The sequence below is a fragment of the Capronia epimyces genome (assembly GCF_000585565.1).
Source record: "Capronia epimyces CBS 606.96 chromosome Unknown aczIQ-supercont1.6, whole genome shotgun sequence".
NCBI classification, from domain to species: Eukaryota; Fungi; Ascomycota; class Eurotiomycetes; order Chaetothyriales; family Herpotrichiellaceae; genus Capronia; species Capronia epimyces.
Window position 1 is genome coordinate 1,587,518 of NW_006912909.1, and position 23,489 is coordinate 1,611,006.

The 23,489-nt window shown below is 53.8% G+C and overlaps 7 protein-coding genes across 7 annotated transcripts; 4 read left to right on the forward strand and 3 right to left on the reverse strand.

Moving 5' to 3' along the window:
- Positions 1–303: 303 nt before the first annotated feature.
- A1O3_07469 (serine/threonine protein kinase) lies at positions 304–2,571 on the forward strand (the record flags this gene model as incomplete). The annotated part of the gene is made up of 1 exon (XM_007737577.1): positions 304–2,571. The coding sequence occupies one exon, from the start codon at positions 304–306 to the stop codon at positions 2,569–2,571; it is 2,268 nt and encodes a 755-aa protein (XP_007735767.1).
- Positions 2,572–3,434: 863 nt separating this feature from the next.
- A1O3_07470 (serine/threonine protein kinase) lies at positions 3,435–7,712 on the reverse strand (the record flags this gene model as incomplete). Its single annotated transcript, XM_007737578.1, has 3 exons — positions 3,435–6,074; positions 6,134–6,173; positions 6,286–7,712. The coding sequence occupies 3 exons, from the start codon at positions 7,710–7,712 to the stop codon at positions 3,435–3,437; spliced, it is 4,107 nt and encodes a 1,368-aa protein (XP_007735768.1).
- Positions 7,713–8,775: 1,063 nt separating this feature from the next.
- Positions 8,776–9,891, reverse strand: A1O3_07471 (DnaJ like subfamily B member 4; the record flags this gene model as incomplete). The annotated part of the gene is made up of 1 exon (XM_007737579.1): positions 8,776–9,891. One exon carries the CDS (start codon positions 9,889–9,891, stop codon positions 8,776–8,778), a length of 1,116 nt encoding a protein of 371 aa, XP_007735769.1.
- Positions 9,892–10,508: 617 nt separating this feature from the next.
- Positions 10,509–13,403, reverse strand: A1O3_07472 (uncharacterized protein; the record flags this gene model as incomplete). The annotated part of the gene is made up of 1 exon (XM_007737580.1): positions 10,509–13,403. The coding sequence occupies one exon, from the start codon at positions 13,401–13,403 to the stop codon at positions 10,509–10,511; it is 2,895 nt and encodes a 964-aa protein (XP_007735770.1).
- A 1,036-nt stretch (positions 13,404–14,439) lies between these two features.
- Positions 14,440–16,601, forward strand: A1O3_07473 (uncharacterized protein; the record flags this gene model as incomplete). Its single annotated transcript, XM_007737581.1, has 2 exons — positions 14,440–15,450; positions 15,498–16,601. 2 exons carry the CDS (start codon positions 14,440–14,442, stop codon positions 16,599–16,601), a joined length of 2,115 nt encoding a protein of 704 aa, XP_007735771.1.
- Positions 16,602–17,682: 1,081 nt separating this feature from the next.
- On the forward strand, positions 17,683–19,523 carry A1O3_07474 (uncharacterized protein; the record flags this gene model as incomplete). Its single annotated transcript, XM_007737582.1, has 2 exons — positions 17,683–17,899; positions 17,962–19,523. 2 exons carry the CDS (start codon positions 17,683–17,685, stop codon positions 19,521–19,523), a joined length of 1,779 nt encoding a protein of 592 aa, XP_007735772.1.
- A 1,555-nt stretch (positions 19,524–21,078) lies between these two features.
- On the forward strand, positions 21,079–23,386 carry A1O3_07475 (acetamidase; the record flags this gene model as incomplete). Its single annotated transcript, XM_007737583.1, has 7 exons — positions 21,079–21,342; positions 21,550–21,961; positions 22,069–22,218; positions 22,345–22,508; positions 22,565–22,714; positions 22,798–23,182; positions 23,259–23,386. 7 exons carry the CDS (start codon positions 21,079–21,081, stop codon positions 23,384–23,386), a joined length of 1,653 nt encoding a protein of 550 aa, XP_007735773.1.
- Positions 23,387–23,489: the final 103 nt, after the last annotated feature.

Genomic DNA, 23,489 nt, shown 5'->3' on the forward strand with positions numbered 1-23,489 from the left:
ATCAGACTTGACTTGTTTCTTGCGGTCCTTGTTCTTTCGCACAGCATAGCGCGGGGAAGCCTGGGTTTGGTTTGGTTTCATCGGCCTCCTGGCATTTGGACAAGGTTCCAGTCTGCAGTCTGCAGTCTGCAGTCTGCCTTCGCGCAATGAATGACTGAATGAATGAATGGCTGATGACACTTTAAACGAACGAACAAGACAGAAGACAGAAAACAGAAAACACACCCTGACCCTGACCCTGGATTGTTGCTGCGGCCTCCTCGCAGCGAACTGAGGCGTTTGGATGTTGATTGAACCGCAGTCATGGATCCCGGCTCCGTGCTGGCGGTCGTGTCGCTATCGTTCCAGATCTTTGGTGGCTGTGTCCAGGGCTTCACCCTGCTCTCTAGCGCCCACAACCTCGGCAAAGATGCGTCGCTGCTCCAGACCATGTTGAGTCTGGAAGAGTATCGCTTCATCCAGTGGGCGCGGGGGGTGGGCTTGATTGGCGACGAGGCGGACGACACCAACACCAACACCAACATCAGCGGTTTGAACCCGAGGCTGAATTACTCATTGGCTTCGGAACTCATGGCCCAGCTCGAGAGCCTGCTTACGGCCGACCAGCTTCGAACACGCTATAAACTCGTCTTGGTGGAAAATGCGTCCGAGATGCCGGATGACACGGATGAGACACCGACACCTGAACCTGCTACTACTGCTACTACTGCTACTACTGCTACCCCTACCCCTTCTGCTACCGCTGCTGCTGCTACCACCGCCACCACGACCTCCAAAGTCGGACCTATTCCTGTTCTCCAGAAACTCGTCTCGGACCGACTGCGCAAACGCATCCTCGCCCGGGCCAAGCTGATCCAGAACGACAGCCACCTCCCCAAACGCCTGTGGTGGGCCGCCGTGGACAAGGCCAAGTTCGAGGCCATGGTGCGCGACGTGCGCACGCTGGTTGACGGCCTGTGGGCGCTGCTGGACCCGTTGCAGCGCGAGGACTCGACCTGGCTGATGAACGAGGTGCTGGCCAAAGTGGTCCAGCTGAGCAAGGACGTCGGCGAGCTGCGCGCCATACAGACCAGCGACGAGGTGTCGGGTGGTCTGAACGTCGCCGTCGACTTGAAGGTTGCTCGAATCGAGATTGATGACCCGGATCCGGTAGAAAGTGTACAAGGAGGGTTTTACCGCCAACACCAACTATCATCATTATCCCTATCGTCATCACCGTCGTCATCGTCGTCGTCGCTTCTTGTTCCACATTCTCTTCACTATCTATCCAACGAAATCCCAGGTCCGAACCCGAACCTGACCGGGTCCTCGACCCCCAAGAGACTAGACCTGAATCTGAGTCTACCTCCTATCGATCGAGCCCTTCTGACCGTGGTTTCTTCCTCCAACACCAACGCCAACACCGCCTCGGGCATCTACGACTCCAAGCCCGTCTGGCTCGAATACAAGAGAGTCCCAGCGCGAATGAAAGGCAAGCTCCTGTCTCGAGTCAAGGGTCTGGCCTATCTCCTGTCCAGGCCCAAGGACCCATCATTCCGCACCTTACGGTGTATTGGCTTCTTCGAGGACGGAGAGAGCTTTGTGTTTGTTTATAGCTACCCAACAAGAACCGACTGCGACCTCGACCCCGAGAAAGGCGAGACAATCAACCCTTCACCTTCAATTTTGGCTCCATCTTCTTCTCAGTCTCCGTCTCCGTCTCCGCCAAAACCGCTCTCGCTCTACGAATTAATCCGCGAAAACAAGACCCTCAAATCCCCCAGCGTAACCACCCGACTCGGCATTGCGCTACAGCTCTGTCGCACCTTACTGACGCTGCACACGGCGGGCTGGCTACACAAGGACCTGCGATCGGAGAATGTGGTATTTTTTGGAGATGGCGGCGAGGGTGGCGAGGGCGGCAACAACAACAATGACAAGAATGATAAGAACGACAAGACCGATGACAACGACAACAACACAAAGAACGACGGTAGCAATAACGACAACGACAACGATTACAAGAACGACGACAGCAACAACAAGAAGAATTATACCAACAACAGTGCAAGGCCCAACCTTGACCCCTACATGACAGGATTCTCCTTCTCGCGACTCGACTCGCCCGCCGAGATCTCGGAGCAGCCATCATCCGACCCCCAGGCCGACATCTACCGTCACCCCCACGCCCTGGGCGACCCGTCCACCTCGTTCCAGAAACACATGGACCTCTACAGTCTGGGCGTGATGCTGGTCGAGCTGGCCGAGTGGAAGACGCTCAAACATATTGTGAAGGACTGTGTGGATGTGAGGGAAAGGGACAAAAAGAAGGGAAAAACAAATGATCCCCACAACAACACCACTACCGACCATCAATTTACTCCCGTCCCTTTGTCCGATCTCGCTCGTCTGCCTCACCACTTGATCCGCACCGAACTCCACTCCGGCCAGATCAGATATCGTATGGGCGATGTCTATGCCCGCATCGTCGGCAGCTGTCTCGACCTGGGCTTGACGCCGCTGCATGCCGCGCCTGATACGTTGCCGACTTTGCTGGATATGGTGCGGAACTTGGAGAAATGCCGGATTTGATTTGATTTGGATGGAAATCAATCTCTCAATTGGATCGCTGGAATTCGGAATCTAATTCGGACTTCAAATCGGACTCGGGATCTGATTCTGAAACCGGTCTCTATGTATCGGGTCTCTCGGTTGAATCTAAATTAGATTCAGACTCAGAATTAGGATCAGAATCTGTATCTGTATCTGAGGCAGCGCTCTAGTGTATCCAGAATGACTCGAGGTCTACTTGTTTCATGTCATGGTTCATGGTTCATGGTTAACAGTTTACGGGGTTATACTTCATGGTCAACGGTTCATGTCAACGGCTCATGGTAACGGTTCATGGTTTATGATTCATAGTCAACACTTCATGATCAACACTTCATGATCAACGGTCCATGTCAACGGTTCATGATCAACGGTTTATAATTTACTCTTTATAGTCAACGGTTCATGATGACAGTTCATGATTAACAGTTCATGGTCAGCGGTTTATAGTCAACAGTTCATGATTAACAGTTCATGGTCAACGGTTCATGGTCAACGGTTCATGATCAACACTTCATGGTCAACACTTCATGATCAACGGTTCATGATTCATGATACTGTAGCTCTATATCAATGCTTTTCCTTCCTGCTCCCGCCAATCAGTCAATCAAATCATTCATTTAAGCCATGGCATGGGCCAGTTGGTCAGAGACTCCGAGATCATGAAACCCCAACATCACTTGACTTCACAACGAGTCATAAACCCAACATTGACTTCGTTCACCACGGGTAGACGTCCAACATCACTGAATCACGGCTCAGAAACCAAACATCACTTAAGTACCCTTCAGAAACCCAACATTGACTTCACGGTAGAAATACAACATCACTTAACCACCGCTCAGTCAATCAGAAACATCTAAACCATGAAATGCCTCTCTCATGCCTTGAAGCGTTTGTCGGGCTTGCAAAAAATCAATGATTTCCGCCAACCCTGTAATTTCCTCAGAAATAACCCACTGCCGTTTGCTCTTTGCAGAAATATCCGCGCACGTCTCACTCAACGACACCTCTCTGAATTCATGCTCTGTTGACTTCCCTTCCAAAGCCCGGTAGCATACATCACACAGATCGTGGTCCGGGCAAACGATACAGTGCCATCTTCGACCAGGGATGGGCAGCTGTTCACAAGGTCCGTCGCATTTCACGCCGAAATGTCGACCGGCTTCACGCGCCACATCGAGAGCCGTTTGCCCGTTTGCGTCCTTGATACTGGCGTCCACTGTCTCGTGCTCGAGTAGCAACTCAACCGCTCGGACATTGACCGAGTCAACAGCCAAGTGGAGTGCCGTCCGCCGCAGGAGCGCATCGCCCGTCCTGGCGTTCAGGTAGTCCTTGTTGCCGCCGAAGTGCTGGAGCAATTCGACCATGATCTCTCGGTTCTGCGAGAAATCGTACTGCCCTCGCTTGACTGCTTCTGGCGCTGAAGTTCCACCCGGAAGCCGATCAGACACCCCTTGAAAAGCCCACGCGGCTCGATGCAAGGCGGTCATCGCTCGCTCCGGCTCTACGATCATGTCAATCTGCCGGCTTGTTTCCGCTCCTTCGTCGACGATAGCGGGACATTGTGTCAGGATGAAGCGTAGACGCGAGGCAGATTCGCGCGCTGTAGAAGCGGCAATGTGGCCCAAAATCGTGGTGGGGTATTCCAGCGCTATCAAGCCGGACGAGACACATTTGGCGTTGGGATTGGCGCCATGGCGAAGCAGCACTTCTGCAAGCTTGAATGCGTTGTTTTTCACCGCCACCAACAGCGGCGTCTCGAGGTCCACGTTGTCACTCCCTTCCACTGGAGCATCGGCTGGTACCCCTGCCTCGATGATCCGCGCCGCCAATGAGATGTCGGTGTCATGGCCCGCGTGGGCAAACGTGTGAAGAGCACTCCAATTGGTTTGAGTGTTGTCAAATGGGTTCCGGCTTCTCGCCGTGACTTCGGCCCCGTTGCTGATCAGCAGCTCGAAAAGGCTGCGGCGGTTCCAGCGAACACACTCCAACAGTGGCGTCCGTTGTTCATCGCCGCAAGGGATGTTGACATGCTCACGGCTGAAGACACCGTATCGGCGGATGGGAATGTCGGCGTCGTCCTTGGCCGTCTCTTTGACTCGTTCCCAGCCGGTTTGGAGAAGCTGCTCGGTCTCTGGGGCCAGTAGATACTCCGCTGCCAAGTCATGGGCTTCCGAGACTGCGTAGTACAGCAGAGTGTGCCCAAATGATCCTATTCCCGTGGCGAAGGATGCGGGATGTGTCTCCTCCAATAGATAAGTCATAGTGTCTTTGAACCGATCCACGTACGCAATACCATTTCTCAAAACCATCGAGAACACGTCTGCGCTGTGCACGGCGCTCTGCAGAAAATGGAGGTACGTGAAGCCGAGTTTCTCTTCCTTCATCGCGCTGATCATTGCTTCGAGGCATTCTCGATGGTGGTAGTGGGCGGCCCATTCCATCGGTGACGGCTGGTTGGCCGCTTTGTCAACGCAGATGCCGGCGGTACCTGCAGCACGAATTAAGAACTTGATAATGTCCGGCCGATCGTGATGGACAGCCCAGGTCAAGGGCGTGCCAGGAGGGAGATTGTCCGAATCAACCCCCGACGGGAAATTGCTGTAATTGAGGCCTTGTGTGGTCAGTAACCGCCGGTTGGCACCTTTGGAGACGAGAGCTTCCCCCACTTCTCCTACTTCGTCCTCCTCGAATGAGATGAGCCAATGCAAGGGAGATTCCTTTGAGCTGGTCACAATGGTTGGATCAGCTCCTCTTTCTATCAAGAGACTGACGACTTCTCGGTGTCCCGAACGGCAGGCAGAAAGCAAGGGGGTCTCGCCTGTATCGTTGAGTTGGTTGACGGTTAGGGCTGGAAAGTTGTCCAAGAGCGCTTCGATCGCTTGAGGTTGGCCGCAGCTCGCTGCCATGTGCAGGATGCGGTCACCACGTTTGTTGACCCTGTAGTCTGCGATGGCACGCAGATTCGAAAAATTCTTCACCAGCATGGCGGTGTTGTTGAAGGTATTCATCCATTGAGGGAAGGTAAACCCGTGGATCAGGTCGTCGTCCCAGAACGATGCACCTACCCCTGCCAATCCCAGCTTCAGAAGTTTCTTCACTCGTTCGACCTTCTCGGGCGCGATCAGGGAAAGGTCTTGCAGCGCTGCTCTTGACCCGCTAAATGCCCGGGTTTCCATCATCTTCAGAAGCTGTTCGTCAGTGGCGAGCTCAGCTCCTGAAATCTTAGCGATGCGCCAGGCGTACGCCTGCGACACCTCGTGCCCATTTCGAGCGGCATGGAGGATGAGGCGCCGTGCTTCGGCAAAGTCAGGCTGGGTGCCGTATCCGTTGAGGTAGAACGACCCAAGTACAAAACACTCGGGCGGGTTGATCCTGTTGCGAGAGGCATTCGAGTCCGCCCTTGCACGGGATCGTTGGAAGAGGAATGTTTGGACCGAGGGCTGTAGTTCTCTCACGGCTTGCCAGGACATCAGATGGTGCTAAAATGGAATCAGTTACTCCGTACTAAGAACACATTGGCGCAGCATAGTGTACTCACATCGAAGCTCCGTCGCAGCAGTATGTCACCGTCCACTTGGCTGAATCTTGAGTTAGCTGATTGCATTATCAAAAGTACCTCTGTTCCGGGTGTGTTGCCGGATCGACCAGGAAAAGGTCTCCCAAACACAGAGGCGGATGGATCATACGTACCCAGCGTCCTGTTCAGCATCAGTGGATGGAGTCAATGCAGACATGGCGCCTTCGAGGTTTCGGTTTGGAGGATTTCGGAGAACGCATTGTTTCAACGCGGCGGCAACCTTGCCGTAGAAAGGATCTGAGAGCGCGGCGGTCAAGACAGCTTGCCTAATTTGTCCATAGATTGGTGTGCTGGCCATGCCATGCTGGTGCAATATCCAAAAAATATATTTTATGAAATTGATCGCCTGAACGATATCCATACTACCCCCGGTTAAGAGAGTTTGAACCTGCTGTACCAATTGGACCACTTTCGTCATATCAGGCAGCGAGCCGCCTGCGAGCTTGTCCATAGATGACAGGACCCAGGCAGGATACCAGGCGTCAAGATCTGCCTTCTCCTTGAGTAAATCTTGATGCTTGAGACGCTCGATTTCTGCTGTCAGGCTTATCTCTGTGTGCGAGTCACCACGGAGAATGTGGAATGGGTTCATGCCGTCCATGGCAATGCGCCATATTGTCAGGCCAAACGAGTACACGTCCGTTTGGGCCAGAAGATGGCGAGGCACCGCGGCGGTGGTTTCTGGGGCTCTCCATGGGTTGGTCCCCCCAATACGCACTGGGTCGGCAGATGCTTGGCCCACGACGGAGAAGCCAAAGTCACCAAGCTTCGCGACATATTTCTTTTGGGGGTCAGAAAAGACCAGAATGTTCTCCGATTTCACGTCCCCGTGGATGATGCCGCAACGGTGCAGAATCTGCAGCCCGCGCCCAATGTCAAGGCTGAGGTTCAGCTTTGTGTCTGAGCCGAGAGTCTCCTTGGCTTGCAGCGCGGCTAGATTGCCATGGTCGGCATATTCAGTGACGATGACAGGCAACCGATAGGACGGGTTGTAAGGATTGCTGCCCCAACCCAATGCGAGGAGCGTCACGATGTTACGATGCTTGTACAGTGGCGGGTGGATCAGGGCGTACATCTCCATAAGCACTGAGTCCATGGCTCTTCGATCTTTGGCCAGTGGCTCTCCCAGCTCATTGAAGGCGATCTTGGCTGTCTTGTATACCAGCACCCTCTCATCGTATTGGCCCTGTCGGGTAGACAATGTCAAGCCTAGGGTCTTTGTCTCATACACCATGCCCTCTGATTTGGGGACCCTCTTGGACGACACTTCGAAGGAGGCACCTTGGCCCAGATACGTGGACTGGTCAATGGCTTGGGCGCCGAGGAATAGCTGCATGACCGGGCGTGCCACCGAGAGCTCGGCTCGCTGGGCGAGGTAGACAAGGTCAAATATATTGGGGACAAAGGGTGCGCCAGCATCTTGAGTCTCGGATGAAGGATCATTCGCATTCGCATCCGACGGCGCAGAGGTCAGGGATAGGCTGGAAGAAGCAGGCACCGACGTATCGGGACGGCCTGAAAAGGAGCTGAAGCTGGACATGGTGTGTTGAAGCTGGAGGCTGGAAGCTGTCTCTCACTAGCAGGCCATGGGGCACACAGCAAATGTAGCAAAGCAATGTAGCAATGCAGCAATGCAGCAATACAGTGAATCTGATCACCACGACTAACAGAGAACAAGGTCACCTACATTTCAGACCAGGAACATGGCCGCGACAGGCATCCTAAGCCCTGGCCCTGGCGCTGCATTGAACGGCGCTTCAGCCTTGGAGTTTGGTGCTTCGGAGACGGCGAAGGGTTGCCAGAGTGCTTGGCGGCTCAAGCAATGGCAACTCACGACGTGCTCACCCCGACGGCGCCGCTTTTAGAACTATCTGGCTTGGTGCCTGGTACCCGGTCGCGACTCGAGGCACAAGTATATACCAAGGCAGCGATAAGGCTCACAGGAGGCGGTTAGTGGCCTTGAGTCGAGAAGAATTCAGGCCGTAGAGCTTTCCCGCCAAAGCACAAGACTGGTACCACACTGGCAACGAGGCTGCCGTTGTCTAGTACGTACAGCCTTGTCCAGTGCGATTCTATACTAATGCTGCTACGTATTGGTACACGAGCAGACACTCACGCTTGAGCTGAAGGTATTAGAGGTAATAGGTAATAGGTAATAGGCTACATCAATAATATCCATTTGGGCCGGCTAGACATCTGACAACTGAAAAAACAGGCAATTGTGAATTCGTAATCCATTAGTATTGGATTTCGTGAAGACCATCAGGAAACTGATTTTCCTGTGTCCACTCGTTTTGACTCCGAGTCTCCATCCTCCATGTGCGGTTAAACCAACAGCCCATTAAATTCATCGCCCCCAACTCCCATCGATCGACTAGGCCGCCACGATGCTCCAATTCATGGGACGGGATGGGATGCTTCCTGTCCATCCCAGGTCTGACGCTGAACGCAGCATGTCGGGTCAGCTATTGTATATGGTTTTTGACCTCCCCGAAGACCCATACCGGTCAACGGTACTTCTCCTGGGAATGGTGATTGCTTCTCGTTCACGGTCCAACTGGAACCCGGGGACGAGACTGCGCCGTGCTTCAAACACCAGCAACTCATGAAAGAGCCTCCTTGATCTTGGCCTTTTGTGCTGGTGTTAACGACTTGGGGAATTTGACCTTCACCTCCACAATAAAATCGCCTCTCTCGCTCGGCTTTTTGCTGTTGGGCATTCCAAGGCCCGGGAATCTCTCTTCATATCCAGGCTGCGTCGGTCCTGCACCTGAAACTTTCAGTTGTTTCCCGTCGATTGTGGTCACCGTCCTTTGCCACCCCGTCAAGGCCTCCTTCAGGTCCAATTCAACCATCGTCTTCAGGTTATCGCCATCACGGACCAATGTGGCGTGAGGTTTTTCGGCGACAATGAAATGCAAGTCTTGACTACCGCCTTCCTCCTGGTCACCTACGCCCGAAAACTTGATCTTGGAGCCGGCTTTCAAACCGGGCTTGATGTCCATCTCCAAGATCTTGTCTTCTGTTGTTCGTTGTCCCTGGGAATTGAAGGTCTTTCTCTTGATCTTCATCTTCTTGTGGGTTCCCTTGTACAGGTCCTCTAGACTGACAGGCAACTGCCGTTCGACCACGGAGACTTCTGGGGTTTGCGGTCGCGGTTGTGGTCTCTGAGCAAAGCCACCCGTACTTCTTCTGCTCCCGCCGCTTGCTCGTCCACCGCCACCAAAGGCACCGCCTAAAAGGTTGAAGATATCGTCGTCCTCTCCGCCTAACCCACCGCTGCGGCTAAAATTGGAAAATATGTCATTGGGATCGGAGAAGCTGAAGCCGGAACCGCCTCCATTGGTGGTGAAGTGGAAGGTCCTGGCTCCTCCACCACCGCCGGCGCCGCCTGGCATTCCGCCGAAGCTGAAACCGCCTGGCATACCCCCGGGGAATCCTCCTCCAGGCATGCCACCTTCAGCACCGGGCGGCGGTGCCTGGCCTCCTCTCAAAAGGAATTCTAGACCATATTGATCATAGACCTTCCTCTTTTCCGGGTCGGAGAGTACCTCGTATGCCTGGGATACCTCTTTGAACTTTTCAGAAGCATTGGGGCTGTCTTTGTTCTTGTCAGGATGCCACTTCAAGGCTGCTTTCCTGTACGCTTTCTTGATTTCGTCTTGGGTGGCAGTAGGGGAGACGGAGAGGGCATCGTAGAGTTTGGTCTCTGCTACCATGGCGAGTTCGTGTGTATGATTGGTCGAGTATTAAGGGTGTTAATGTCGTATGTACTTTTGTGTGCGAGAAAACAGAGACCGACAGGAAGGGAGAGAAATAAGGTGGGAGTGAGAGGGCGCAGGGACGGAGCGAGGCTGCGTCAACGGCACGAGGGAGGAAGGAAAGCCGGGCTGCGCGATTTAGGCTGGATGAACGGTGGAATGATCGAGTGAGATCCCAATACGTCTGTCTGAGCGATCACAATCTTTTCTCAGCTTAGCACGCGACTTTGACTTGGAGTATGGAAAGGGAGCTGCCGGAAGACCTTGTGGGTGTTTGCAGAACTGGGCAGAAGCCGGGAGACTGGCGATGGGTGATGGGCGACGGCCAACAGGTGAGGAATGACGCACGGGGCTCCTTAGGCCCCTTAGCCCAACGCCAGGCGGTCGACCATCTCCAACTCCGAGTGGAAGCTGCTAGAACCTTCTATTCTGACTGGCTGCTCCTGAATCTCAGCCTTATGACATGGGTTATTTTCTATCTACCAAGTGATACCGACAGCACCCTTGATAAGTGATCGTTACTCGAGCCACGCAATGCATTTACATTTATCCCAAATGTCCCACTGGCTTTTGCTTCACTGCCCCCATCTGCCTTCTACAGTCTTTTTCCGAGCTAGGGGCCTGAGAGCGAGAACCCCGGCGAATAGAGCCACCACGGTAAGAGCGAGCTGACCTTTGTTGAACCCTTTCCCTAGCACGTCAAAGGCCAGGCTGGGCGCAATTTGTGTGCCGAACACATCGTGCCCAAATGCGAAAATTACGCTGGTGCTCTCCAACAAACTCGGGGATGCCATGATTTTGCGAACGCCGACCACCTCGCGAGCATGGGTCAGGAAATGCTTGGGGTCCAGCTCGAGATTCGCGAAATACCGCATCAAACCCTCTTCTCGCTCACTGGCCGTTGGGTCACGATCAACCGGTCTTCGAGCGTCTAGTATCTCGCGGGGAATGCCGACGATTGCATTTGAATTTGGTAATGTGGCCAGCACTTGGCGTGTCGTGATGCCCTGCGCAGTCTGCGAAACCGCCAAGCTGGAAATCGGCTCTGGGATCGTAAAAGCTTGAGAGATGACATGGGGCCTAACGCCCGCATCGACTGAGAATTCGGAGAAATTCGTGCGAGATCCTAGAGGTCCACGGTCATTGGGGATTGATGATTCGTAGAGTTCAGCAATGACCAGTTGCGTGGCGATGCCTTCCGTGGCCGGATCTCGACTTGTGAATGAATAAGCGTACCAGTTCTCGGACATGACGGCGGGAATATCCGTGCCCGGCACAATAGCCTGGTGGGTTGATGTGTGGAGGACGGCACCGGTGACAGCATCGATCAAGTAGATTGTCAAGTCGGAATGTGACTCGGCTATCAGGAGTGCCACATTCGGGGAAAGATATTTGTACAGAACGGATCTGTCACCCAGAACCTTTCCAATGGATGCCACAGGATCGTGCTCTGCGCGCGCCACTGCATTAATGATCTTAGTACCGTCTCGTGGCTCGAGCACCCAGGTTTTCTCGACACTCTGACCTATAGCCCAGCCGAAAGCCTTCCCATCGTCGCTTATGGTCACCACGGTGTTGCCTTCCAAAGGATGCACTGCAGCACTATCCTCTGCAGGGCGGGGCGTGCCATCCGCCTCGACCTTGATTGCGGCCGGTGCAGGACCACCAGGAATGCGAACCAAGTTTGAAAGTGGGCCATGTCCAGACTGATGTTCGATGACCTTCCCATTAGAGGCATTGATGACGATCAAAGCGCCGTCAGATAGATAGACATGTGCCCTTCCCTCGTCCACAACGATGGATTTCATCTCCGCGCCGGGAGATATGTGGGATGAAAGATCGGTTTGCCACTGAAAGACGCCGGCATTCGTGGCGTCCAATGCGATCAATTCATGTCGACGGGAGCCAAGGATGACTGTTTTGGTCCCGACGAGGTTTCGGCGGGCAATGGCATCTGACTCGGGGGACGATTTCACAATCGTTTCTGGGACGCCCTGAAGGTAGCTAGGCAGGCTGACGAGATCAGTAAGATGGCGTTTGACCCGGTGAATGTAGCCTGTCAGAGGGTTAACCGACGATTCGAGATCGAGTTCCTCTGCCAAAGCGTCCGGACCAGCATCTTCTGCCCAAGCTGCAATGTTTACATAGGCCAACATCTCAGGTCTTGTCCACAGCAGTTCCCCATTGCGGACCAAGGACCAATTGCCGCTCTGTGAGGTCTCGGCTAAGCGAACAGCAAAGCTAGCTTTCCCCTTGCTGACAACCTCGGCAACTGTGTGGGAAGGAGAAATGCCTGGGGTTGCCCGAAAACTGGTTTTCTGCCATCGTCCAAGTTGGCCGTGGGATTCGGACGAGTACAGAATGACCTCAGACTCTGTACTGCGTGTGAAATACACACTCGAACCACTGCCGGTGGCGGCAAAAGCGCTCTTCTCTTCTGTGGCAGGCAAAAGATACGCTCTCGTGGCTCCGCCTGACTTGACATCCACATGATATATTTCTGCCCATTGGCATGTCTTGCCTCGGATGTGAAGGAGGAAATGTGTCGGTGCAGTAACATCGCAGGCATGGTGCACAGTTATGTCTTCAATATCTTCACCTTTGTCGTCGAGCGTGAGGCCCACAACCTTTGGGTTTGGATTTGTCAGAAGGCTAAATTTCACCGACTTGGAACCCTTGTCGGCGGAAATCAAGAAAGGGAATCCTGAGCATGAGGCCGTGGAGTATTCGCCGCCATCACCCAATGGATCCGAGTCAACCGCGACGCTGGTCTGGCCAGCTTCGTGCCCAGTAGTACCATCCAATGTGACAACCTTGGCCTTGCTGCTGGCCAACAGACCATGAGACTTGGTGATATAGTAAACGTGCTGCGAAGACGCGGCAATCGACGCGGACGAGCTGGGGGAAAGACTGGAATCCTTGTGCTCCCATCTCGTCCCGCTTCCGTCACCAGCGATGCGACTGAGAATAGCGTGGGCATTTGAGTGGTCGGGGGTGGCCAGGACCAGAATGTCTTGAGGGAGATCGTTTGTGTTTGAGCCTCCAACCGGAATGGCCTGCAGGCCATGGATCGTGGTCCCTTCGGGAACAGTGTAATCCCACACAAGACGACCATTCAACGCATCCCAGCAGGCCACAGTTCTACCATATCCACTGATGATCTGACCGTCTCTTTCTCCAGCGACCAGAAATGAACTGGACGCATTATTGACAGGACGTCCCGCGAGGGGTTGGCGCCAAAGCAATGAGCCATCTTTGGGGTTGACTGCGCCTAAGACGGCCTTGTCGGAAATTGTGTAAAGGAGGGATGCATTCGTAGAGGTCTGGGGTTTGTGGAAGAAGGTAGCGTGTGCCTGAGGGCTACCCAGGAGGGCATGGTGATAGTCTATGTGAAAGGCATCGTCGGCGAATATGGCACGCGTCGGAAGGAGGAGAGAGGCGAGTATCGACAGAACTCCATACCACCTCATCCTGCACTCTGACCCGGGATGCAACAAATACATCCAATGCAAGGCAGGGAGGGTGTATTCGGTGCTCTGGGTCGAGCTGATGATATAGTATCTTACCTAAGGTAAGTTACGCAGACTGTCCAAAAGTTCTTGTCACGTGGACTCGGCTGATATGTACCCGGAAACTTGAACTGGGCAGTCGCCGGTGTTGTCCCATACCAGCATTTACCGGTATTGTTGAGTGCCCGGTACCTAATGACGCGACCTCGAGTGTCTTGGACTGTCAACACTCTACAGAGTACAGGTGCGATGGGCGGTGAATGTTCTGTCAGACAAAATCGCTCTCGCTCAAATACCCGCCCGTACCCCTTGGCGGAGGCTAATCCTCTTTCGTCAGCCCGCGTGCTGCTTCCAGCGTCAATCTGGACCGACTGACTTGATCTCGTCCACAGGCGCACCCTCAAAAGCATCGTCGAGACATTTCGCAAACTACAAAACACCACCATCAACTCCGACGGTTCTTCTATAACACTTCTCTCATGACGAATCGCTATTATACTTGCCCCTTTTACCACGATCGCACCCGACTGGTCAGCCCCAAGACCTCCTCACCACACCCCCGCTGACTCCATCTTCGCACGCGAGCAATCCTCTCGTCGAACATTCTCAGTCTGATTCATGCTTGTATGTCTTCAACCGATCTCCAGAAGGTCGCTTCCTTCCGCCATAGCTGGCTATCCGAGTTCGTAATCAGCGGATGGACTGACAAATGTACCTCCCCAGACGTGAGCTACCTTTGAGATCGGACACTTGACACATGACGGGCTCTACGTACCATCGGCCGTCTATTTTTGTTCTTCCGGAACTCTTTTTTTAACCCTACACTATCGAGACGAAATCCTCAGGAAATTCCTCAGAGCTTCCGAGTCGAGCACCGTTTCCCCCTAAGCCCCACGACGCTCCGATGACGACCGCCGTGGCACCACCTCCGAATTTTCAAAATCTATCTAGACTGAATTGGAATGGTATCAATAGCGCGGGTGGAGGGTTCTCGACCATGAGCACTGACGAGGTGTCTCGCATGTTCCTGCCACAGCGCAAGACTGTGCAGAGGAGCAGCTCATCTTCATCCCTTTCATCCACCAGTTCTTCCTCCTCGACAGTCACCCTCACACAAAATGACACTTCTGGCGAGGCAGGACATGGATCAAAGAAAAAAGCAAGAGGCGGGTTTTGGCCGGTGTCGAAATCGGAATCCACATCCAGCGTGTCGAATGCCCGTGCAAATGGCTCACTTCAGACGGCCATCGGAAATTCACTCATGGGGGTGAAGAATGCGGTGCAACCCGCCCTTCCCAGTCAGAGCCCGACCAATGCAACTAACGGAACCCGGGTCGTGAATGGACAATCTGCGGCTGAATCGGGCGCGATATTGGCCTTGTTACCTATGAATGGCACTTTTGAAAGGAAGCAGATCAGTCTGCCTTTCTACCCGGAAGTCCTACGCATTGGGAGGCAGACGAATGCCAAGACCATGCCAACTCCTGTGAATGGTTATTTTGATTCCAAAGTCTTGTCACGGCAACATGCAGAAGTTTGGGCCGATCGGAATGGAAAGGTCTGGATTCGGGATGTGAAATCATCCAACGGGACATTTGTGAACGGACAGCGACTCTCCCTGGAAAATCGCGAATCTGACCCGCACGAACTTCGGCAGCATGACACCCTAGAGCTGGGGATTGATATTGTGAGTGAGGATCAGAAGACCATTGTCCACCACAAAGTATCTGCCAAGGTGGAATACGTCGGTCTTCCTGGAGCCTCCAACAACGTTCTTGACCTCAGCTTTGGTGACCTCGATCCATCACATGGGGGTGCACTGCTGCCGTCGCCCGTGAGTTCACCTATGATGCATTCACGCAGTCGCTCTGGCGGCTCGGCAACCGGTGGACGCCTATCGGCCCCAGCTAGTGTTGCGGGAAGTCAGATGAGCTCCGTGGCCCAACAACGACAAATGAATTTCTGGGGGGCGCCGTTGAATATCGAACAGCTGGTCAAAACGCTCACAGTAAGTAAGGCGCAGATTAATCTGTCATATCTACTAACGAATCATAGTCTGAAATGCGCACAGCCAAGCAGCAGGCAGAAGAACTCGAGCAAGCAGGCTCATTTTTAAACTCAATCTTGACCCCAGGAGGCGAACCTCCCAAGCTTCAACCGCAGGCGAAAGAAACGGCTGCTCAGAAACAATCCAATGGGCGGTCCAAGGCATCAAAGTTGGACCATGCCGCCCGCTTCGCCGACCCACCTGCACCACCACCGCAGCAGCCTTTACCTGAGAAGCCTGACAGCTCCAAAGCGAGTCCAGTCACAACGTCATTTACAAATCTTCTGAAAAGAAGTGATACCGCCAGGCCGCCCAACAGCTCTACTCAGTCCCCAACAAACCCTCCAAACAGTCAGATGTTAGCTTTGATTGAAGCGCTGTCGATTGCCAAGAAAGAACTTGATTCTCAAGGAGCAAGAGTTAAACAGTTGGAAGATATGCTCAAACAGGAGCGCTCAGCAAGAGAGGACGCTGAAGAGCGAGCCCGCAGGCTGGAGCACACCACTGCGGCCCGACCCGTGTCGGTGGTGCAGGAACAGCCGGAACCCGTTGTAGAGACGGGGCTTGCCATGACTCCGGTCAATCAATCTGAAGAGCGCGAGAGGAGCGATGAAGCCGAGGACAGGACCAAAAGTCTCGAACAAAATCTAGAACAAGTCTTGGGAGAGATGCAAAGACTGAAAACAGACATGGACAACTTCCAACGACGTGCCGAGACCGCGGAAGCGGACGCGACGAATGCGAGAAAGAGTCTCGCGGAGATGATCAACAAACTCCGGGAAGAAAATGGGAAAGAAGAGGCGTCTCCTAACAAATCCCGGGATCGACGCCTTCTGTCGGAGAAGGATGACGATGCCGTCGTGGTGGTCGCCGACGAAGCTGGATCCAACCTGACTTCCAAAGCGAAACGGCCATTACAGGGCAACGGCCACATTCGAGCGCCGAGGCTACCAGCTCATCTCGAGCGGGCGGTCGCTACTGTACTGAAGGACAGAAGTGGCCATGAGGATTCCCTCGCTCAGTCGGCGCCGTATGTCTCGATGCTAGGAGTGGTCCTGATAGGGGTTGGGCTGATGGCTTACCTTAATTCCTGGCAGAAGTCAGAAAGATGACAGGCCGGCATCTGGAAAGTTCTATTCGATGAAAATAATATTCACCGGGCTATTTCGCATGCAAGACAGCATGGGAGTCTTCGTCACTCGTTTTTTTCCGCACACATGGCATAAGGCGCAAGGTATTGGATTTGGATTTGGTGGTGTCGTTGCCCGCAACTGCGGCCGCGACACTGGGAGCATAAACAGCGTTTCTTTTTGCCTGGGAGGGCTGCCTTTCATGTGAGGCTTGCGAGGCGCAGCTACGGCTGGGAAATTTGAGGGTATTTCATTTGTCGACCCGAACGAGCAACGGGGGTTGATATTGGTTCACAGCAATCAATGTGGCAGGGCGTTTGTATATACGTCAAGGTAGGATTGTCAGCAGGGCGTGAGGCCAGCCATGGTCTATTCACGAGATGATGATGATACGAGAAGAAATGACAAGGTCCCAACCCTCTCGATGGGCATCTGGCTCTGGCCTTGGCTTGATGGCGGTATACTGTACACTGCACACTGCACACTGCTCTAGTATTGCCGCTCTCGTAATTCAAGCGGGCGAACCGCCAACAGCGATTACTACATGTACTCTGTACTCTGTACTCTGTATCTGTACCACTGTCTTGAAATCCCAAAGGTCAAGCTGGGGTCGCCCGGCTCCGCTGAGATATTTTTCCCTTCCTGTTGACTCGCTGGCTGGAAATGTGTCCGTTATCCGAGATCCGCCAGCGGAAGAGGGTGCGGATATCATAGGATCCAGTACGGAGTATCCGTACCCAGTGTACTCCGTACAGCGTAAATCCAGTGGTGGTGGCTTGGTCCAAATCGCTCTCCACGGCTGCACAGACCATCCATCCACATCAACACCAAGCTTCCGCCGAAGCATGACGCAAATTCACGCACGCTCATCTGGCCCTCTGCGAGGACATCTTGCCGGGCTGGATGAGTCAAGCAACATGTGTGGTCTTAATCCCCATCACGTCCTCCTCGGCACGGGGCACACATTCTCGCCCAAATACGACCAAGCCCTGGCCTCACTGTACGATACTCTGCTCTACTAACTGGCGCTGTTGCTGGACAGGGACGCTGGTCGACCAGGCCGATGTCTCCACACGCCGTCTTAACGCCGATATGGCAGAGGCAGCTTGGAACAGTGTGCAGAACATGCCGCATCAAGCGTCTTCGACCTCGTCTTGTGTCAGTCGGCGCCGTGCAGAAACGCCGGTACTTCACACCCGTCACCTCGAGCGAAGACGACTCGAAAGAGGGCGATGGTGACGGGAGAGAAAAGGTGGTCATCTTAGGAAGTGGTTGGGCAGGTTCGACACTCCGAGATCCGCCGCCTAGGCACAAGACACCCTGCTAACTACATACCGAACAGGATTCGTGCTATCCCGCCGACTCGATCCGGATAAATATCGCATAGTGGTGATTTCGCCGCGGTCCTACTTCGTGTTTACCCCTTTGCTCAACGACACTTGTGTCGGCACGTTGGAATTTCGGAACGTTCTCGAATCGGTGCGGAAGAGAAACAGGAGAGTGGAATACATCCAAGCATGGGCAGACGATATCAGCTTCGCCGACAAGACGGTCACGGTGGAATCATCCGTGCTGGATCCAGACGTGGGTCATGCGTTGACCGGCCCGCGCAAAACCAATAGCAGTGTCGAAAAGCCCACCGACAAGGCTCCTGGTCCTGGTCATGCTTCTGTCGAAGGATTCATCGATCAGAATGTACAGATGGGCGGGACGGGAAAGCAACAGGCTCCGACGTTCCCCGTTCGCTACGACAAATTGATCATTGCCGTGGGCACGTACAGTCAGACATTCAACACCAAAGGCGTGCGGGAAAACGCGTACTTTCTCAAGGACGTCGGAGATGCGGTGGCCATTCGACGGAGGATTTTGGAGCTGTTTGAACTGGCCAGGCTGCCCATCATCCCGGAAGACAAGAAACGGTTTCTGCTGCACTTCGCCATTGTGGGTGGCGGACCGACGGGCATGGAGTTTGCGGCGTGCCTGTCTGACTTGATCCGAGAAGACATTTCCCGCATCCACCCGGAGCTTCTCAAGTACATCCGCATCAGCCTCTACGATGTGGCACCCAAAGTGTTGCCCATGTTCGACGCGGCCCTGGCCGACTACGCGGTGAAGCAGTACCGACGACAGAACGTCGAGATCAAAACATCCCATCACGTGGAGGAACTGAGGAAAGGGTTCCCCAATGATGCAGAGGCGGCTCAGAACCAGGACGAACAGAGGCCGGGGCTGGTCTACACCATCCGCACGAAAGAGGAGGGGGATGTCGGCATTGGCATGTGCGTGTGGAGCACTGGGCTCATGGCCAACCCTTTCGTGGCGAAGGCTCTCAACCATGTGCTTCAATTCCCCGCCGAATCGGCCCAGATCACGCAGGGAGAGGTCGCCGACCCCTCGCAGCGCCAGTGGACGATCCAACGCGATCCCAAGTCGGGATCTATCCTAGTGGACGACCATTTTCGGGTCAATCTCAGCGCCCAGGCGGCCGAGGGCGAGACGGAAGAGACGGTTCCCCAGGCTTGCATGAAAGATGTCTTCGCCGTCGGCGACACCACGAAGCTCAAGACCGGCGCCCTCCCGGCGACGGCACAGGTGGCCAACCAGCAAGCGCTGTGGCTGGGCAAGGCGCTCAGTAAACACCCTGATCCCGAATCGTTTGCCCAGAGCGCGGGCTTCACGTTCAGGAATCTCGGGGTTTTCACGTACGTGGGCGGGGCCAAGGCAGTGTTGCAAGGGCCCAACACCGACCACGAAGGCATTGCCAAGGGCCTCAAGGGGTGGGTGGCATTTCTGCTCTGGCGCGGCGCCTACCTCACCATGACGCTGAGTTGGAGGAACAAGTTCCTAGTGCCGATGCAGTGGTTGGCGGTGAAACTGTTTGGGCGGGACATATCGAGGTTCTAGGTTGCTGGATCTATAATGTCGCGAGGGAGATACGTGGCAGGTGTCCGGGCGAGGGAGATACCTAGGTAAGGGAGATCTAGGCGAGGGAGTATACAGTACTTATGTACATATTCTAAATAACGTCCACATCCACGTCCACGCCCGTCTAGGGCGATTCTCGACTCTAGCTCTCGACTTCTCATATTGGTACCACGTCTCCCTCAGTCTCCCCGAGACAAGAGACCTCGGCTACTGGTGATGCTTTATGCTATCTATGGCTCCCTGTTGAGAAATGAGGAATGAGGAATGAGAATATCCAGAGTATCGCTCTGAGACCGAGACCAGAGGACAGCGCTACACATAGCCAGTTATTTCAACCACCTAAAGTGAGGTATGTATGGTACGTAGGTTGCCATCTCAATCCATCCACGAATGGTGTTATGTTATGTTATGTTATTTATATGCGTAAGGAAACTGAACCTCAACTTCTTAGACGACCAGACCAGACCAGGACCAGGGCATAGATAAGATAGAACCAGGGACAGGGACAGGGACAGGATAGGATAGGATGGATTAGGTACGGTACGTTGTCCGATGGAAGTTGGCCCGTATCGGCGGGGTAAGTGAATACACGAAGATAGATAGGTAGATAGACGAACGAGGGAGGGTCTTGGATATCGCTTGCCTGGCTGGTCTGCTGGCATGGTGGCATGGTGGCATGGTGGCACGCATGTCAGCATTGCCTGGTGTTGCCATTAGTAAGGAGTGGAGGGGAGGGGAAGACTGTAGATACTAGATTGTAGATTGTGAGTTCGTGGAGAAGGGCCCAAATCCACCCAAAGGGCAACCTACGACGAGGCTTGGGCTCTTTCTTGATTCTGATGTCTTCGATAGCTCTACTCCGTACTCTGCTCTATACTCCGTGACAGCTGCTATAGTACTACCTTAGGTAGTACCTACGATTCGATTCAACTTCAAATTCCCGAGAAAAGCCCATGCATTCTCCCACTTCTAATCTTTACTTTATACTATAGGTATCATAGCATACCACCCCATAGACTGGACACAGAGTCACTGGGTACTACTACCTACCGTATGTACTAGGTATCCGTCCAACTCACCCCAGAGATACCTACTACCTATTACCTACCTACCTACCTGGCCTGATATTCTACCTACCTACCTGCCCGGTATTTATCTGTTCCTTCGAAGCTGTGGAGTGGGTCTACGAATACCGTACAATTCCACATCCAGGAATCTCGGCTCCTTTGGACAGTTGATGTACGGATACTGTATCGATATCTGATCGGCCATAAATACTTGGAAGGTCAGATTCAGATCCAGATCAAGAGACACCAATCTCGACGGTTACAGTTACGGTTACGGTTACATCACAATCACAGTCCAATCCCATCACAGTGCTGACATCGACACAACCACAGTGCTGAGATCGATACAACCACAGTGCTGAGATCAACGCACCACAGTGCTGAGATCGAAACAACCACAGTCCTGAAATCAACACAATCACAGTCCTGACATCGATACAATACACGGTCATACCAGCCACCTCATCATGGGCTGGGAAGAAATCGCCGCCGACAAGAAACAGCGCATCGAAAAGTCCATTCCGGTAGAATGGCGCGTCGACGTGGCCGCGCTGTGTCCGAACGACTCGTTCATGGACTTGCCGGCCAAGAGCGGTCTCTTGTCGCCCGACGAACTGGCAATCACTGACTCGTCGGCCGTGGATCTCGTGGCAAAGCTCGCCAGCGGCCAGCTGAAGTCGGTGGATGTGACGTTGGCGTTTTGCAAAAGGGCGGCGCTGGCCCATCAGGCGGTTCGTATATACTGTTTACCTTGATGCTGTTTCACCTTGAATTTGAACTTGTTGTTACCTTGATATGAGTGAGAGAGGGTGTGTGGATGTTTCTCTCTCTCTCTCTCTCTCTCTCTCTCTCTCTCTCTCTCTCTCTCTCTCTCTCTCTCTCTCTGTGTTTGTGTGTGTGCCAAACCAGACGAATACATTCTGATCTGTCCAAACTAGGTCAATTGTGCATTGGAGTTCTTCCCCGAACTTGCTCTGGCCCAGGCGAAGGAGCTGGACGACTACTACCAGAAACACAAGGCGCCCGTAGGCCCGCTTCACGGCTTGCCCATCTCGCTCAAGGACCAGCTTCGAGTCAAGGGCCTCGAGACGTCCATGGGATACGTCGCGTGGCTGGGGAAATACGCCAAAGAAGACTCGGTATTAACAGCGTTGCTGCGCAAGGCTGGCGCCGTCTTCTATGTCAAGACAAGCGTGCCGCAGAGCCTGATGGTCTGTGAGACCGTCAACAATGTCATCGGGCGCACCCTCAACCCGCGGAACAAGAACTGGTCTTGTGGAGGCAGCTCCGGTGGCGAAGGAGCCATTGTCGCCTTCCGGGGCGGTGTCATCGGCGTCGGCACGGATATCGGTGCGATGCTCTCTTCCTCCCTCTCATGTCCCAGCACAACCGCACAGCTTTCCTTTCTTCCGCTAGCTGGGTGGCCGCAGGCTAACGTGTTCATCCTGTCGTCCTAGGTGGCTCGATCCGCGTCCCGTCCGCATTCAACTTCCTCTATGGCATCCGTCCCAGCCATGGACGCATGCCGTATGCAAAGATGGTGAATAGCATGGAAGGACAGGAGACCGTCCATAGTGTAGTCGGGCCCCTCGCTCACTCGGTTGACGGTAAGCTGCTGTACAGACACCAGGCACCTAACTCAAATGCAGCTTAGAACAAACAGTCTAATTGGCTGACATTCCTCTACTGTTTCTTGTGTGCGCCATGGTCATGACTTGCTGACATCTTTCCAGACCTGAAGCTGTTCGTCACTTCGGTCCTCAAACAGGAACCCTGGGAGTACGACTCCAAGGTCATTCCATTGCCGTGGAGACAGGGTGAGGAGGACATTGTCAAGTCCAAGTTGCAGAGTGGAGGTGGAGGACTGACTCTGGGCTTCTACAACTGCGACGGAAATGTGAAGTCGCCTCTTTAGTCCCCCTAGCGCACCGTTGACGCTTACGTCGTGCACAGGTCCTCCCTCATCCTCCAATCTTGCGTGGAGTCGAAACGGTGGTTTCGACCTTGAAAGACAACGGCCACACCATTGTGCCATGGCAGCCGTACAAGCACGATTTTGCGGTAAACCTGATTGGCAAGATCTATGCTGGTGATGGTGGCCAGGTAAGTCAACTTCTTGCCCATCAGATATCTTCTGATCATCACGCAAACAAGGTGACGGGAAAAAACTCACCTCTTTCTACTAGGACATCTTCTCGGTCTTGAGGGAGTCTGGAGAGCCCGCCATCCCTAACATCCAAGACCTTGTCGACCCCTCACTGCCGAGGCTGGACATGAATGAGATCTGGGAGCTGCAGCGCCAGAAATGGGCATATCAATGCGAGTATCTGGAGCAGTGGCGGCTCAGGGAGGCAGAGCTCGGCAGGGAGATTGACGCCTTCATTGCTCCTATGACCGCAACGGCGGCCATTCGTCACAACCAGTTCAGGTACTATGGCTATGCCAGTGCCATCAATCTCCTTGACTGGACCAGCGTCGTTGTACCCGTGACATTTGCGGATAAAGCGGTGGACAAGAAGCAGACGGACTTCAAGCCATTGACTGAAATCGATGGAGTTGTTCAGGCTGAATGTGAGTCATGTCTGGATCCTATCTCGCCTTTGCTCCTGTCGTTCCCTGGCAGCCACTGACTCGAGATCAACCCTAGATGACCCTGAGGCGTATCACGGCGCTCCAGTCGCGGTGCAGATCGTGGGCAAGAGGCTGACCGAAGAGAAGACTTTGGCTATCGCAAAGGAGATTGGGCGGTTGCTTGGAAATGAGGTGACGCCGTAGTAGAGAGCGAGGCTGTGGACACTGGATATGGTATCCGTATTCTGTAGGGTGATGTCCATATTGGCTCTAGCGCCAGAACTCACGTGACAGGCCCGGGACGGGC